The following is a 17,009-nucleotide window of genomic DNA, read 5'->3' as shown; positions in this document are numbered from 1 at the left end:
GCGTCTTTTTGACTTCAGTAAAGGATTTCCGGCGCCTGGCCACCTCCGCTGTATAGTCCGGAAAAAATGCCAGAGTCGAGTTTTGAATTTTTACAGGCGGTGCGACCCTCGCCGCCTGCAAGATGGCGTCTCTATCTCTGAAATTGAACAGCCGGGCCAGGACAGGTCGTGGTGTAGCTCCCGGTTTGGCCGCACCCCCAGGTACCCGGTGCGCCCTTTCGACAGAGAAAAAGTTTGACAGGCCTTTCGGTTGCAGCTTGTTTTTAACAAGGTCTTCAATGTACAGGTCCATGGCGCCTTTCCCCTCCGATTCCGGAATGCCTAAGATGCGGACGTTGTTCCTTCTGGAGCGTCCTTCCTGATCGTCCAGCTTGTCCTGTAGCTGCCTCGTGACCTTTTCCATCCGTTCCATCGCCACCTGCAGGTCCGAAGTGTCCTCAATAAGCGATTTCGTGACCACCTCCACTTGGGACACCCTCTCCGACATTTTCTTGAAGTCCGCTCTAAGCAGATTTACCTCTGAGGAAATAGTGCCTACTGTTGCTTGTACCTCAGTGAGGGTCCTCATAATATCTTCCAGGGTGACTTTCTTTGCCCCTTCCGTGTCCGGAGGCGCACCCGAGGAGTGGCGCCCGCCGCCCTGAGAGTGTCCGTGTTGTGTATACGCAAATTTATCGAGATTTGCTCGCGTCATCGCACCTCTTGTGCCTTTGTTCGCCATGGCGTCGCGCTCACTGTCGTGCAGCCCGGTCCACCTGTCGTCTGGCCACGTGCGATCTGGAGGGGTCTCTTCCTGCAGCAGGGGTCCACACCGCCACCCACAGCGTCCCCGTATAACACGGCCGTGGGATCACGCTTGCCAGGAGGCCGGTCTCAGTGCTTTCGTCGCGTGTCCTCCCACGTGTGTACTCCGCTCCTTCGTGGTTAATGTATCACGCTTATCCCCAGTGTTGTAAGGGTTCTCCGGCGCTTTTCTGGCAGGGAGCACCTCAAAAGTATTGTCTGACTCTTGGCGCTTTTCTGTGGTGTCTCACCGGGGTGGGTTCCCTATGTGGCTGCAGCTCCGTTCAGTAGGTCGGAGTGTTCAACAGACGCCCCCTCCGGACATGTACCGTGTGCCACGGGGCAGGGAGCAGCCCCCGCCCCCCCGGTAAGTCTGTGCAAATATTTGATGGGCTGATCTGCGGGCGCGGTCCTGGACCCCCAGTTCACTCGGGCTCACCTCGCGACTGCAGTGGTATTCCCGATATTCAGCTTGTCCCCAAAAATGGCGCCGCCAGTCGTCATGGACTTCCCCACTGGCAATGGTGTGTAGTCCGCGTGTGTGCGTGAGGCGCAGCCTGTCCGGGACGAGGCTGCCGACGTCTCTCCTCCAGGGGCTCCCTCCGGTGACCCGGAGCGGCGAGGCAGGTCTCGTTGCGATGCGCTGCAGGCTGGTGTCACTGCGTCTCACCCTGGCAGGGGGCACCTTCGCCCGGATCCGCCTGGCACGCCAGTCCGGTGCTGCCGAGCAGTTAGAGGCCCCAGCAGTCCGTTTTAGAGCGGAGCTCTTCCCGGCATCGGATCTTCTCCGGGAGCGGATCAATGGGTGCCGCTTGGTTCCAGGAACTGATGTCGCTCCTTCGAGCGGGCGATGTCGCGGATCATAGGACGGATTTATTTGTACAGGCCGTTATGCCTAGCGGAGCTCCCTCTTCAAGCTGCCGCCATGCTCAGCAGTTGGCCACGCCCCCTAGCTGTTAGAACTTTGTAGGTTTTGTATCCAGTGCAGAATAACAGGGCTCTGGTTGAACCAGTGGCTCTCCGTTTGAGGCTTCAGGAAGCAAGGTGTTCGACTCACGGGTGGTGTGAATAGTATAAAGGACGCTCCCACCGGGGAGTTGGACGTCCGTGTGGGGGTATGTCGGTGTGTGTCAGTGATTGGGGTCAATAGATAATGTCAAGGAGGCTCTCACTATGGAACTGGATGCCTGTACTCTGGAGAGTGAGGCGTCATATACTTTTATGCGATGGCAGATACAGTGAAAGGTGGACAGGAGGCTCCCACTGGGGAGTTGGATGTCCGTGCTAGCTTGCAGTTTGGGTGGGTACAGGGGGCAAGGTGTGCTGCTGGTATGTACGTTGGGGTGAGTAGAGAGCATAGTGGAAGCACATAAGATTGATAGATCTTTGTGATACCATTGTGTGAGGAGAAAGAAGAGGTTGTGGGTGGAGTCCTGCCTGGGGTCATCACACAAGTTCACATTGAGCAAGAGGGGTAAGCCTTTCTGTAGGACTCGGGTAAAAGCATGCTTTTTATAATAAGAGTCTATTATGGGGGAAGGGATGCAAAGGATTGTCTGTATTCAAAGGTCATAAATCAAATTATTGTTTTACGGCTGGATGATGCTGTATAATGGGAGGATGCTTGGGGGATTTCATGCAATCTCGAACAGGTGAAAGTAGTGCTTTTGTGTTACATTTAGACATGCAGGGCCTGGGTCAAAAGACCTTCCCGCAGGTTAGATTGACGGAAGGCTTGATACATCTAGACAAGTTGACTAGAGCTTCTGATTGTGGCTTGAGCAGGATTGATTCTTGTTGTGTGACTGGTTCTGTAGATGGTGGTGTCTCAGGGAATCCTGGTAGAATAGCCAGTTGTTACCCATGCTCATGAATTCCAGATGGTTGACGGGGGCTCCTATTTTTGCCAGAAGGGAATTCCATAATTTGGCACCCTGTACGGAGAAAGTAGTGTTCAGAGAGTAGCACCAGGTCTGCATCTGCAGAGCTAGACCTGGCTTATTAGGCTGATCATCAGAGAGGGAAATAAAATCATGTTCATAATCAAAGGTTCGGACTGGCATATTCTAGGTAAGATTTACGGAAGTCCTACATAATCATTAAAATGATATGAAAAAGCATAAACTAGTATTTCTTATTCGTACGAACGAATCCCATAAGAGGAACCGAATCCGTGCAGCTGTAGCGGCCTCTCCTCCATCTTGACCAGCTCGCTCCTTCCGGAGTAGCACCGAGCGGCGTATCTGGACCTTTCTTACAATAAAGAGGGCTCCCAAGCACTTCCGGGTAGGGCGCCTCCTCCATCTTGACCAGCTCGCTCCTTCCGGAGTAGCACCGAGCGGCGTATCTGGACCTTTCTTACAATAAAGAGGGCTCCAAGCACTTCTGGGGAGGGTGCCTCCTCCATCTTGACCAGCTCGCTCCTTCCGGAGTAGCACCGAGCGGCGTATCTGGACCTTTCTTACAATAAAGAGGGCTCCCAAGCACTTCCGGGGAGGGTGCCTCCTCCATCTTGACCAGCTCGCTCCTTCCGGAGTAGCACGGAGTGGCGTATCTGGACCTTTCTTACAATAAAGAGGGTTCCCCAGCACTTCCGGGGAGGGCGCCATGTGCTGGGAGTAGTCACTTTTTTCCAGGATCCGTTCTTCTGTTCACACCAATAAAATAGTTTATAGAGGCACGTGTGTGCTACTACTCCAAAACTAGCAAACAGGTGTAAAGCCAACAGGTCTGGCCTTGGCAAGCTGGTGTAATAATAAAAAATAAAAAAAATAAAAAATGTATATTGCAAGCATGTGCACAGAAATAAAAGAACTGGCTCTGAATTTATGTCACCTAAAAACCTAGTTTAAAATACACTATGACTACATAAAAATAAAGGATCGAAAAAACTAGCAAAGTTTTATCCAAATAGGCATTTGGAGTTTTTAAGTTTAAAGATGGCTTTTGGATGTTTGCCAAAATTAATAAAAAAAAAAATATGATTAACTCGGAAGAAAATAAATAGGCAGATTTGCATTTCTAATCTGGGGAAATGCAGTCACTGATTGTATTGTAATTGCATTTATATAGCGCTTGCTACCCCTGACGAGGTGTCGAAGCGCTTTTTCGGCAGGTAGCACGCTACTCCGGGACCCATATAGGATTAGTGTTGAATTAGTATAGTGAAACATGCAAGTACATTTTAAGTGGTGGATACGTTAGTCAGTTATTTGGATTTGGAATGATAGCAGAAGGATAGAGGAGGACAAAGGTTTGTATTTATTTATCGCTTGTTGACCCACGCTATTCAGGGAGCATATAAAGGATTAGTGGTGAATTAATATGGTGAAATATGAGGTCATTTCAGTGGTGGATATTAGTCTGTTACTTGGAGTGAGAAGGATAGTGGAGGGATAAAAAGGGAAGAAAGATTTGCATTCATATAGCACTTGTTACCCCTGATGGGTGTTGAAGATCTTTTCTGGCGAATAGCACGCCACTCCGTAACCCATGAAGGATTAGTGTTGAAAATTAGTATAGTATAAATAGGAAGTAATTTGAGTAGTAGATATGTTATTCAGCTATTTGGGCAGTATATTAGTATTGTTGAATTTTGAATATGGAATTTGAGAAGTGAACATGTTAGTCTGTTAATTTTGATTGAAAAGGATAGTGGAGGGATAAAAGAGGGAAGGATTAAAAAAATTTTTTTTTTAGGTCTTAGCAGTAGGAAGAGGCTTTTGGATGAGTAAAAAGGAGTTTTGGAGGGAAGGAGTCAGAGGGGAGAGTTTAGAAAGGTTTGTTTTAGGGGATTGGTGTAAAGAAAAGAGGTGTCAGATGATGCAAGGAGGGGTAGAGCAGGAGAGTCTAGAAAGGGTTATTTTGGCAATCATAGTAGTGGTATGGCGTTTGGGATAAATGAAAGAGTGGATGTAGATGATATATTGATAGATGTATAGGATGAGAGATAGGGTAGTGCATTAGAAGGAGTAGTAGAAAGAAGTTCGAGATGAGTCAGAAGGTTGGTCTAGAAGATATATTGAGCAAAGTATAGGCTGAGAAATAGGCTAGTGCATTGGAAATGCTAAATTAGAAGAAAGTGATAAATATATAGATCCATAAGTACATTGAAAGTATATAGATACAGAAAGGAAGGAAGTATATTCAGATTACCTATATTGATAGAGGCACAGGATGAGAAATATGGTATTGCATTGGATATGCTTTTACAGGAGAAAAGTAACAGACACACAGATCCAAGTACATGGAAGGTACATAGATGGCTTCTGTGCACGACCCATTGCTTCATTAGTCTATGCTGCGGTGGGTGCAAGCGAAATGTAAATTACAGTTGAGCAGGCCAATGGAAGAAGAGGGCTGACCCAAAGCCCTCCGTGCATATCTTTATGTATGTGGAGTATATATCTAAAAGGTGTGTATTTTATTGATGCCTTTTTTCATTACATGAGGCTACCTAAAGTTGACAGTCTGTAGATGGGCTTAAAAGTGAAAGAATGCTCCCCATGAACATACAAATATTAGCTTGAGTGCTACAGAAGTATTCATTCTGTTTGTTTATTAGTCTTTATTTCGAACGCACTGATCATAAAAGACAATAAATAAATATTTAACATCACCAAAGAGTACAAAGTATTCATTCACTCTAGCATGAAATAAGAAAGAAAGAAATGCCAGCATTTGTAAAGTGCACAGCTATCTCCGAAGAGGTGTCCTGGCGCTGTGGGCCTGCGGGAAGATGAAGCGAGCTATTGCCCAGAGTCACATGGTGCTGGGCTAACCTGCCACCAGTGCCGGGGATCGAGCTGTGAACCCTGTGGTCCGTAGTCAGGCACCCTGGCTGCTGCGCCACACCTCTTCCACAGCAGCATGCTAATCAAATGTCTCTTGTGGCAATACATTCATTATTGTCCGGACTTCCATCATCCTAAACTGTGAGGTGAGACACAAGCCAGCCCCCAAGGCAGCACAAAATCTAAATGTCAATAGGAAAGTCATTAGTATCGGTTTCCTAATCTGCCACAGGCCAGAGAGGGTAAGAACTGCAGCTTTAAAGGCTGTTCTGAGCAACCTTATCTTTTCACAGAACCTACCAGAAGTCTGAGGTGAGCTTTGCATTTTTTAGCAGCGTGAGTGTGTAAGAGCTTCAGAATAGACCCCTTCAGTCTGTCATGGTACGTAAGTAAATCTTCCGTTTTTGTAGCTCATTATATGAGGAACCGATGTGGCTTCTGCCTGCTCAAGCCTGCTATGTGTACTAAAATATATAAGTAAAATTCAGGTACTAGTAAAAAAGCTTTTAAATATCAAGAGACTTCCCATAGGACATTATTGCTTGCGAGTATAAAGATACAGACTCATCTGACAACCTAGTTGTATGAATTTTAAGTATGTTGAAAACTATGTCTTTGTCTGTTTCTGGTTATTTGGGAGTGGAGCTAGTTTATCCGTAATCTAATCTAAGCTGAAGCTTTTTGAGATTGTCGCAGGCGTGTACCCTGAGCGCTATTTCTTCGCTATGCCTCTTTGGTCCAGCGTAGAGTTGGATGGCACCAGGTCCCTCTTACTAACTATGTGCTTTTTCTCTCTCCCTCAGGGAAATCCAGCTCTTGCGGCGGTTGCGGCACCGGAACGTCATTCAGCTGGTTGATGTGTTATTTAATGAAGAGAAACAGAAGATATATCCTTTACTGCATGGTTGTGAGGATGGCTTTGTGAAAAGTACTAAAGTAATGTTGTCCGATCCGTAGTCATTGTTGCCTCTCCCTTTTAGTGAAAATTGTCAGAGGCTCAAGGTGCACCAAGACGAATCCTGCTTCAGCACTTTATGGAAGTCCTGTCGACTTGTGAAAAGCATAAAGTCAAAGCTCCTTGTGGAATGTTCTAAGTGCAAAGGCTGCCCCTCTCCATCTCAGGTGTCCTGGCACAACAGATGGACTCTTTCCAGACTTCTGTGTCTCCATCTCCCCTTCTGTGCTCTTCTCTGCACGAATCCCCGCTGTTCTGCCAGTTTACAACTTTGTCTTTCACTTTTCAAAGAATAAAGCTTTCCCTATTTGTAAGTAATCCAACATGTCTTCTCTCATCCATGGTAGCAAGTTACAACATGTGACCTGCAATAATTGATGATGGAATGACCTCAGTGAATGCCAGAATCTGAAACGCACACGTTAGTGATAGATTCCTCACCTTAGAATATCCCCAGGCGTCAGACTGGATCCTGAAAATTTTGCATAGCAATACCCCTGCGCGCCGGCAAGCGTCGTCCGCGGCTCTGCGTCCGTCGTCTTCGTCGTTAGCGCCGGAATGACGTCGTCTGAGTACATAGACGCCGCCCATGCGCGCTGACGTCGGTTCTTCTTTTTTCCGCGCCAGCTAGCGCAGATCCGGAGAAACTCTACCCCTTAGTCTTTTTTTACTAAACTTTTTGATCTTTTTGGATCATTTCTCTACTCAATTCGACTCCTACGGTGCCGGTAGGGATGCCCGGGTTTAAACCCTGTTCCAGGTGCGACAGACTGATGTTGGTTACCGACCCCCATCGCCGGTGCCTCAAGTGTTTAGGCCTCGACCACGACGACTGCACCTGCTCAGACTGCCGGGCCCTGACCTCTAAAGCTAGGCAGGAGCGGTCCCGCAAGGGACTGAAACTCGGGCAGTCGGCCCCGCGCCGCTTTAGGTCCCGGCCCCACAGGAGGTCTAGGGACGGGTTGCGGGGTCGGAACCCTCGCAGCTCCGGGAGTGGACATCGGTCGTCTGGATCCAAGTCCTCAGGTAAGAGGCATGAGAGGTCGGAGAGACGTCATCGTTCCTCCGACCACCCCGACGCTCGCGCGATGCTGCCGGGGCTTTGGGTGACACCACCCACGCGGCTCTTGAGTCGCGGACATCGCCGCCTGCCCTACACCTTCGGGTCCCTGGGCATGACGCGACGCCTGAGGAGGTGGAGCGGTACCTCATGGCCATGAAGTCCCTCCCTCCTCAGCCGGGTTCCGTGGCGCCTCCTGGCCCAACGGCCCCGGCTGGAGGGCCTAGCGGGTTGGGTGCTTCGGCTCCGACGCCGTCGGGTGCTTCGGCCCTGGCGCCGCCGGCGTCTTCGGTCCCGGCGCCGCAGGCCTTCCCTGGATCCGCTTCCGGGTCGTCGCAGGTCGACCTCACAACCTCACTGACGCCGGCCCAGCGGGTGTCGCCCCCGGCGCCTGCTATGGGCGCCGTCCCTGATCCTACCCTCTGTCCGTTCCGGCGCCGCTACCGACTGCCTTTGGAGATTTCTATTTCCATGAACTAGCCCCATCCGCTGACCCTGAATTACAGGAGATGGGTGACCAGGGTGATTGGGAGGGGTCTGAGGACCATCTGGCACGGGAGTGCCATTCTCAACAGGACTGGACATATGAGCTTGGGGAGGCCAGTGGAATTGACACTTCGCCAGACACTGGATTTGTCTCCCCTCCAACCGTGGCTACGGAGGAAGGGGCTGCTTATAGTGTAGTGTTGACGAGGGCAGCCAAGGCCCTAAACCTTGAGCTCCCTGTCGCTGCCGTGAGGACTAACCTCCTCACTGAGGTCCTTAAACCGCAGGCAAGCTCCAGTGAGCCTCTACTGCCGTTTAATGAGGCCTTGTGTGACGTTCTTGTGGGCACTTGGTCCAAGCCCGCCACAGGCCCGCCTGTGGATAGGAACGTGGCCAGACGCTACCGCCTGGCCCCGGGTGACCCATGCTTTTTGTCCACCCATCCCACCCCTGATAGCCTGGTCATCCAGGCCTCCACTTCCCAGACCGCATTCCCGACGGCCCGCCCAATCGGGAAGCCAAGAGGTACGAACAGTTCGGGAAGAAGGTGTTATCGTCCCTGAGTTTGGGACTGAGGTCAGTTAATACCGCATTCCTCTTGGGCCGCTACAACCACACCCTGTGGGACACGGTCGCGGAAGTGCTGCCACAATGTCCGGAGGAGGCCCGGGCAAAACTCGCCCAAGCCCTTGCGGAGGGCCGAGATGCAGCACGGTATTACATCCGGTGTGGGCTGAATACAAAGGACTCACTGGGCAGGGCGATGGCAACGACGGTGGCGGTTCGACGCCACGCCTGGTTGAAGTCCACCAACTTTTCAGCCGATGTCCAGGCTACCCTTCTGGTTATGCCGTTCGATGACCATGCGATTGAGCGTTTTACGGACTCCAGGGCTACGGCCAAGTCCTTGGGCCACGCCAGCAAACGGGTGCCTTTCGCTCCTTTCGTGGCCAAGGAAGGGGTACCCCCACACGTGTCGCCAGCCACGTGCCGCAGAACGTTCAACAGCGAGGTGGCGGCTGTGGAAATCGCCGTAGCGCCGGTCGGGGAACACGGGATGCCAGTCCACACCTTCCCCCGCAGCACCTGCCTCAAAACCCTCCTAGTCTGTGCTATCAGGCCCATGTGACACCAGTGGGGGGCAGGGTTCGCCATCACCTCTTCCACTGGCGCACTGTCACATCGGACAGGTGGGTGCTGCAAATCGTCCGAAGGGGCTACTCCCTCCCTCCCCCCCCCCCCTCCCTCCCCTCGAGGTGACCCCTGCAGCCATGCCACTGCAATTCCACCGCTTGTCTGGGGATTACTTGCAACTAGGAAGTAGGGTGTGGTTGTTACTCCCACTACTTTCTGGTCCCCAAGAAGGACAAAGGGGGCCTATGCCCTATCTTGGACCTACGGAACGCCAACGGCTTCCTCCAACAGGAGAAGTTCAAGATGCTGACTCTGGCTCAGGTCTTAGCTGTCCTGGACCCTGGAGACTGGATGGTTGCGTTGGACTTGCAGGACGCTTATTTTCACATCCCCGACCTGCCGGCCCACCGGCGTTACCTTCGGTTCACGGTAGGCCACAAGCACTTTCAATTTACCATGCTCCCCTTTGGCCTTACCAGCGCCCCACGGTGTTCACGAAAGTGATGGCGGTGGTCGCAGCCCATCTGCGCAGGAAAGGGGTGTTAGTCTTCCCCTACCTCGACGATTGGTGTTAAAGGCGGGCTCGCCCCAGACAGTCGTCAGCCACCTTCAGACTACGGCCGATCTCCTGCACCTGCTGGGGTTCTCCATCAACGTGCCGAATTCGCACCTGTGTCCCTCCCAGAAGCTCCTCTTCATCGGATTGGTTCTGGACTCAGCGCAGTTTCGGGTTTATCCTCCCGAACAGCGGGTTCGGGATATTCAGGCTATGATTCCGATCTTTCAGCCTTTAACCCGAGTCTCGGTCAGTTTGACGCTGCGGCTTCTGGGTCTGATGGCCTCCTGCATCCTTCTGGTGCATCACGCCCGGTGGGGGATGCGGGCTCTGCAGTGGGACCTGAAGTTTCAGTGGGCCCAGCATCAGGGCAACTTGTCCAACCATCTCTTGATCTCGGATGGCACTGCAAGACAGTTGCAGTGGTGGATCACGGACCGCGATTGGGTCAGTGGTAGATTCCTCTCCCTACCCCACCCCGAGCACGTAGTTGTGACTGACTGGTCCCTCCTGGGCTGGGGGGGGGCCACATGGGAGAGGCGGAGATCAGAGGCCTCTGGTCTCTGGCGTTGTCTCGGCTCCACATCAACCATCTGGAGTTGCGGGCGATCCGTCTTGCACGGAAGGCATTCCTCCCCTCTGTCCGGGGGAGTGTAGTGCAGGTGTTCACGGACAACACCACCGCCATGTGGTACTGCAACAAACAGGGCGGGGTGGGGTCGTGGACCCTATGCCAGGAGGCTCTGCGCCTCTGGCAGTGGCTGGAACATCAGGGCGTGACCCTGGTGGTTCAACACCTGGCAGGTTCTCTGAACGCCAGGGCAGACTAACTCAGCCGTCGGTGCATGATGGATCACGAATGGCGTCTGAACTCTGACGTGGCGCAAGGCCTCTTTCAGCAGGAGGGAGAGCCTTGGTTAGATATATTCGCCACAGAAGAGAACGCGCAATGTCATCAGTTCTGCGCATTGGAATTTCCAAGGCGGCACTCGCTCAGAGACGCTTTTCGTCGCGAGTGGAGTTGCGGTCTATTGTACGCCTTTCCGCCTATACCACTTCTGCCCAGAGTGCTGAAGATCAGGCGCGATCGGGCCCAGGTTATCCTTGTGGCTCCGGACTGGGCACAAAGATACTGGAATCCCGAGCTACTCAGCATGTCAGTCGATTTGCTGCCTCTTCGGGAGGACCTTCTTTCGAAGCAGAAGGGGACGGTCCTCCACCCGAACCTGTCCAGTCGCCACCTACAAGCTTGGAGATTAAGCGGCGACAGTTGAGGCCATTTGACTTGCCTCCCGAAGTCTGTAATGTCATTCTGGCAGCCAGGCGTCCCTCCACGAAGTCGGTATACGCCTGCAGGTGGAACAGATTTGTGGCATGGTGCACAGCAAAGGCTGTGGATCCACTCTCTGCACCCCTTTCTGAGGTTCTCCTCTTCCTTCTGTCTCTTGCCCAGCAGGGCTCTGCTCTGGGCACTATCAAGGGCTACCTTTCTGCCCTTTCCGCCTTCTTAAGGCTACCTGATCAGCCTTCCTTGTTCAAGTCCCTGATTTGTAAATAGGTTTTTGATGGGCATCACACACGTTTCCTCCTGTTCCATTCGTGATGCCCCAGTGGGACTTGAATCTTGTGCTTACCTACCTTATATGTGCTCCCTTCGAGCCGCTCCATAACTGTCCTCTCCGTCTTTTTACCTTGAAGACTGCTTTCCTGGTTGCCATCACCTCTGCCAGGAGAGTGAGTGAGCTCCAGGCTCTTTCTTCTATACCTCCTTTCCTCTCTATTTATCCGGACAAGGTTGTGTTGCGGACAAGACCCTCTTTCCTGCCCAAGGTTGTCACGGCCTTCCACATCGGGCAGTCCATTACCTTGCCCACCTTCTTAACGCCTCCGCATCCCTCGAAAGAGGAAGAGAGGCTCCACCGTCTGGACCCAAAACGTGCACTCTCTTACTATCTGGATCGCACACGCCAGTTCCGGGCGGATGACCAACTCTTTGTTGGTTACGTGGGCGCTAAGAAGGGAAAGGCGGTGCACAAGCGGACCATCTCGCGGTGGATCATCTTGTGTATCCAGGCGTGATACTCTTTGGCTAAGAAGGAACCCCTTGTTGGGCTGAGGGCTCATTCCACTCTGGCCACGGCGACTACCACTGCCTTGGAACGAGGAGTGCCCTTGCAGGACATTTGCCAGGCAGCTACGTGAGCCTCGCTGCACACGTTTGCAAGACACTATTGCCTGGACAGCCAAGTCCGGAGGGATGGCTTCTTTGGCCATTCCATCCTCCAGGACTTTCTGGTGTGATTATTGGTTTGCAGACCCACCACCGGGTTGGCATTGCTGGAGTATCTATTCTAAGGTAAGGAATCTATTACTAATGTGTCTCTTTCAGATGCACAAGTTACTACTTGTGTAACGATATATCTGTAAGAGACATTAGTTAGTGATGGATTCCTTACCGACCCACCCATCCTCCCCGTTCTGCGAACCGATATCTAGGATTAAGATCATCCCCTTTCAGGGTCCTAGTTTTATGGCGCCAGTGTTGGTTCTATCATGGCTCTGCGTATCTGGCGCGGAAAAGCTGTGTATCAGAACTGACGTCAGCGCACATGGGTGGTGTCTATGTACTCCGACGTCATTCCGGCTCTAACGACGCCGACAACTGACGCGGAGCTGCGGACGACGCCTGCCGGCGCGCAGGGGTATTGCTACGCAAAATTTTCCAGATCCAGTCTGACGCCTGGGGATATTCTAAGGTAAGGAATCTATCACTAACTAATGATGTCTCTTACATATATATCGTTACACAAGTAGTAACTTGTGCTTCAGGAGTAGAGCAGTTTCTACAAACTGCTGAATTTAAGAGAACCTGGGCATTATATATTGGCCTCCGAGGGAGGGATGGTGTCGTGAAGTGCCTGTTGTACAGCAGAAAGCAACACCTTTCTCTGAAGCCACGGGGGCTGTGCTGCAAGTGCTCAAACGCCACAAGGTGCAGCTTCGGTGCTCCCTTACCTTCTGACACTTCTGAGTCCCCTTTCCACACACTCCTTACACTTGACTGTGGTGCAGCAAATCTTACTTTCTGGGGGACTAAAGAGCACAGGTATTAAAATGCACTGTAGCAGCGTCTTTTGGAAGCTGCGCCTTCTTGTCTAGATCTTGTGATGTCCAGTCTCACCACATTGCTGGGAAACTTGAATGACAAATTCAAAGCTGACAGCTTGAACCAGTGGGTACATAAAACAAGCTTCGGAGCAGGCAGATGGTGGGACAGCACACAGTGGTTGTTTTGGTCATATGACTCAGTTTGAGGTACTCCAGTCTCTAGCGACCCCTAGTGGGGTTCAGAAGACCTCTATTGGAGTTGATGTATCCAAGCTCAGTCACATGGTTTAGACTTGGTGGGCAGTGACACCTCCTCACGCATTCTTGAAGGAAGAGTCAATGTCCTAAGGACTAGCATTTATCTCCCCCCACCTGTGTGATGGAGGAAGATGTCCTGGATGAAACTAACCTCTCTGAGTTCCACAGAAAATGACATTCCACTGAGAGATCATGACCTGGTCCTTCTGAGGCGGGATCCCTGCCCACTGCATAAGGCTCTGCAAAATGTCTTATTTTCATCAACTTTTAAAGACCCCCACCCACCTCGGTCCCACAGTCTCAACCCATTCATAAGCACGGTCTGTAGGAAGGCCTATACGGTATGCGTTTATTGATTCTTTGTGGCAGGCACTTCCTTAACTCTGCCCACGTATATGGTAATGGAGTACTGCGTGTGTGGCATGCAGGAGATGCTGGACAGCGTGCCATCAAAACAGTTTCCAGTCTTTCAAGCACACGGGTAAGTCCTGCAGAATGTTGTTTATGGGGGAGGAGGGGGCTTGTGCCAGGGTAATAACACCAGACTGAGGGATTGGAGGGAGCACAGTTCTAGATCCAGATAAAGTTCGAGCAGTCCACTCTGGTACTTGTCCCAAGCACCTCCAGCTGTTCCAGTGCATGAATCACACACCGCTTTGCAAATGCTATGTTGACTTGTTTGTGCAATATTTACACTTCCCAACGTCACCTGCGGAGCTATGGAAAAGAAGTCCCTGGAGAAGATAACTGACATGCCTTGTGTATTGCCTGATATCGTCAAAAGCGTTTCGTGAGGGAGGGGCGAAGCGTCAGTTAGCTGTTGTCTGACATCTTCAGGCCACTTTGTCAGGGGCAGGGTGCAGTACAGGAAATAAGGGAAAGATGTGTCATCGAGAATTGTGGGGTATTCAATTTGAGTGCCTCATGCCCCTCATTTTGTGCACTGCGTCTGAGCTTTAGACAGGAGTCTCAAGCCTGTTTGAAGGTGCACCACATGTTTTAATTTTGTTGCACCCTGAGAGGAGCTCTGGCATGCTGGGCTGAGGGGTGCAACCAAGTGAAATTTCACCTCTAGTGGAGGATCCTTCCTTCCTTCTGATTTTGGGATTGTTGAGTTCATCTTTCTTGCACAGAAGTAAGCAACATATTTTGGTGATAAGTTTTAAGTGCCCAGATTTTACCCAAGGCTCTGCAGGACCTCTGATTTTATGTGAATTCGTGGTTTTTATTGCATGTGAGATTTTAGGTCTCGCGACCTCTCAATGCGCGCAAGCGCATTGAGAGGAGCGAGAATTCATGTCCTCAAAACGCTTGTGAAACCAAGGGTTTAGTTCGTGCGGTTTTGTTAAGTTCACGTGAATCACGTGACCAAACAAGCACGCGCATCAGCCTCCCTCCCTCCTTTCACGGCCGCACAGCATATCAAAGGGCTTCTCCCAGCGTGTGCTGTGCGGCTTCTCCTCCCCTAATTATTCATGGCTAGCCGGCCGGCCGTACTTTCAGTTTCCCGGCCGCTCACCTTCTCGCTTGTTAGGGTTGCAGTGGAAAATAGTGTTTGCAGTCTTGGTTAACATTACTTGCCCCACAAGCTTTAACATGCTTCAATGCCAATCATTTTCCCAAAAAGTAGCACCCAATATTAACTAAGCAAGGCTTCCCACAAGTTAGCGATTTGTATTTATTGCCCTAGTCTGTTTTTGGTTCCAGCTGCCTTTGACCCCGAATAACCGTCTCCTGAGGCTCGCATGAGTGCACTTAACATGGATAGTTAGTCGCAGCACTACGGCGCGAAGACCGAAGTTGATTTCTGCTTTACAGGCCTTCAATAGAGTCCTTATTGATTGGAGACTACAGAGGCCGACCACCCAGTGAACACAACAAACACAGAATCAATATTTTTCCCCAAGGATTGATGTCTCACAAGCACCGTATCAACAGATACAAAAGTGTAGCGCCTGGGACACGGCAACGGCACACAAGCGCTCAATCGAACCTTCTGCACATAGGCCTTGATGAAGTGTAGAAATGGCATCTGATTTATCAGCAACACTCCAATACCCTGCAGTTAAAAGGTACCCTTGTTACTATGGAGATCCATTCCCTGCCGCTTCATAGCACGTTATGCACTTGACAGACCCCTGCACACTGCCAGGGGCTGCTACGCACCAGCCTAACACACAGCGGAGCTTTCATAGTGGACACTACAGCGCATCCTTACAATAAAAAAAAAAACAAGTACGGCACGAGCGAGCAGATCATTTGCACATAACAGGGCACTGTAGCCTGCAGTAATAGTAGACTCAATCCTCACATGATGAAACCTTAGCGAGCGAAAACATTCTTACAAGCACAGAGTGTTTAACAAGAACGGAGAACAACAAAAACAGAGGTGCGGTTCAAGTCGAGTGCCTAGATTGACAAGCTCGTATAAGGCAGCCATCTTGTGCCCAAATGACGCTTCTGATCTCTAGTTCTTGTCACACAGTATTTAAGTGGCAGAATTCTAGGCTTGCTGTGGTTAGACCTGTTTGGAGCGCACTCTAACAGGTTAAAAGTCGCCCATATCACATGGGTAAACCCACTGGACGTTTCTGTCAGGTAGCACAAAGTCTGAGGTTAAAGTTACACTCGACTCCCAGTGCTGCTTGCGTTTTGATGGGTCTGGTGCCCCGTTAACCCTCCGAATCCCTTTCTTGTAACTCGTATGTTTGGATGTGACTGTCAGAAGACATAGCGTGCTCAAAAAACCTCCTACAACACGTGTATGTACAGAGAGAGCGATACAGGTAGGTGGTCTTAATTGAGACATTCGCATTCACACCTAGAGCACAAGGCAGAGGCGGGACTGCTGCATGTCACTCAGCAGGGAGGAGGGAGTGCTGGCTAATGCACTGTTAAAAATGTGCATGCCGTCTTGGGCGCCCAGCCACACATGTGCAATTTAAACCTCTTGGGTTGAGAGTCAGTGCAGGCCACCAGGGCACTGTGGAGCGCCACGAGGCAAGAGTCCTTGGTGTGCTGAGTCCCGCATTGATGCCGCTCCCCGCCCCCATCAGACCTGGCGAGAGCTTCACACTTCAATGGAATGCTCTCCCCCGCCCCCATGCCTCTTCTCTCACCCTTTCGCTTCTCCGTGATGCTTCTCCAGCGCGGCTTGGCCCGTTCCCTCCCACTCGCTCGCATCCCGCCCCTTCACCAGGCTCTACTGCACAGTCAGGGAGTTGTTGCACATTCACTAAAGGTATTAACCACTTTACCGAGCAATCCAACTAGCTTTTGCCTTTTGTGATATCACATGCGCATGCAGCACTTTGACATGCACGTACTAACAGAATGCAGAGATATCTGTATGATAAACAAACAGAATAACATGGCTTGCATCGCAGATGCTCTCCTCAAACTGCAGTTATTTGAGCTTTACAGTCACACTAGAGGAGTCATAAGTATCAGAAACTTACGTAACGAATATGAACTTTAATATCTTTTCCCTTTCACAAAATTAACGTTCCCTTGTTGTTTGCGCTGTAGCAGAGACTTCACAGAGCGAACATCCACTAAATTATAGTACAGCATTATTAAAGACGAAAGGGGGCAACTCTGGCACCATTTGCATTCGGGCATTTAAATTTGCAGCCTTCTGGGACCAGTGGATTATACCACAATGTGTTAATGTACATAAAAACGTTAGACAATAAACACAGAAATCGTACAATTGGGGATTGCATGTTGTTTAAAGACAACCAGTTAGAGAATCTGCACTTGCATTTATATTATTTTTAAAGGAAACTTAACACGAATTGCTAATGTGCCCAGACAGCGTGTGATTTTTTTTTTTTAAAACAAAATCCAGAGACAATTTTGGAATGCGTGTCTGTA

General features: G+C 50.7%; 1 protein-coding gene across 1 annotated transcript in view; it reads left to right on the top strand.

Moving 5' to 3' along the window:
* The window catches only part of STK11 (serine/threonine kinase 11), a 202,929-nt gene that overhangs the window by 67,293 nt on the left and 118,627 nt on the right, over positions 1 to 17,009 (top strand). Inside the window, exons 2-3 of the mRNA XM_086946696.1 lie at positions 6,380 to 6,463; positions 13,525 to 13,614. Coding sequence (XP_086802822.1) covers positions 6,380 to 6,463; positions 13,525 to 13,614 — 174 coding nt within the window. The remainder of the gene's footprint in view (positions 1 to 6,379; positions 6,464 to 13,524; positions 13,615 to 17,009) is intronic.

Source organism: Lissotriton vulgaris, chromosome 12, assembly GCF_964263255.1.
Source record: "Lissotriton vulgaris chromosome 12, aLisVul1.2, whole genome shotgun sequence".
NCBI lineage: Eukaryota > Metazoa > Chordata > Amphibia > Caudata > Salamandridae > Lissotriton > Lissotriton vulgaris.
The sequence above is the reverse complement of the archived record's forward strand: the minus strand, read 5'-3'. Positions and strand labels throughout refer to the sequence as shown.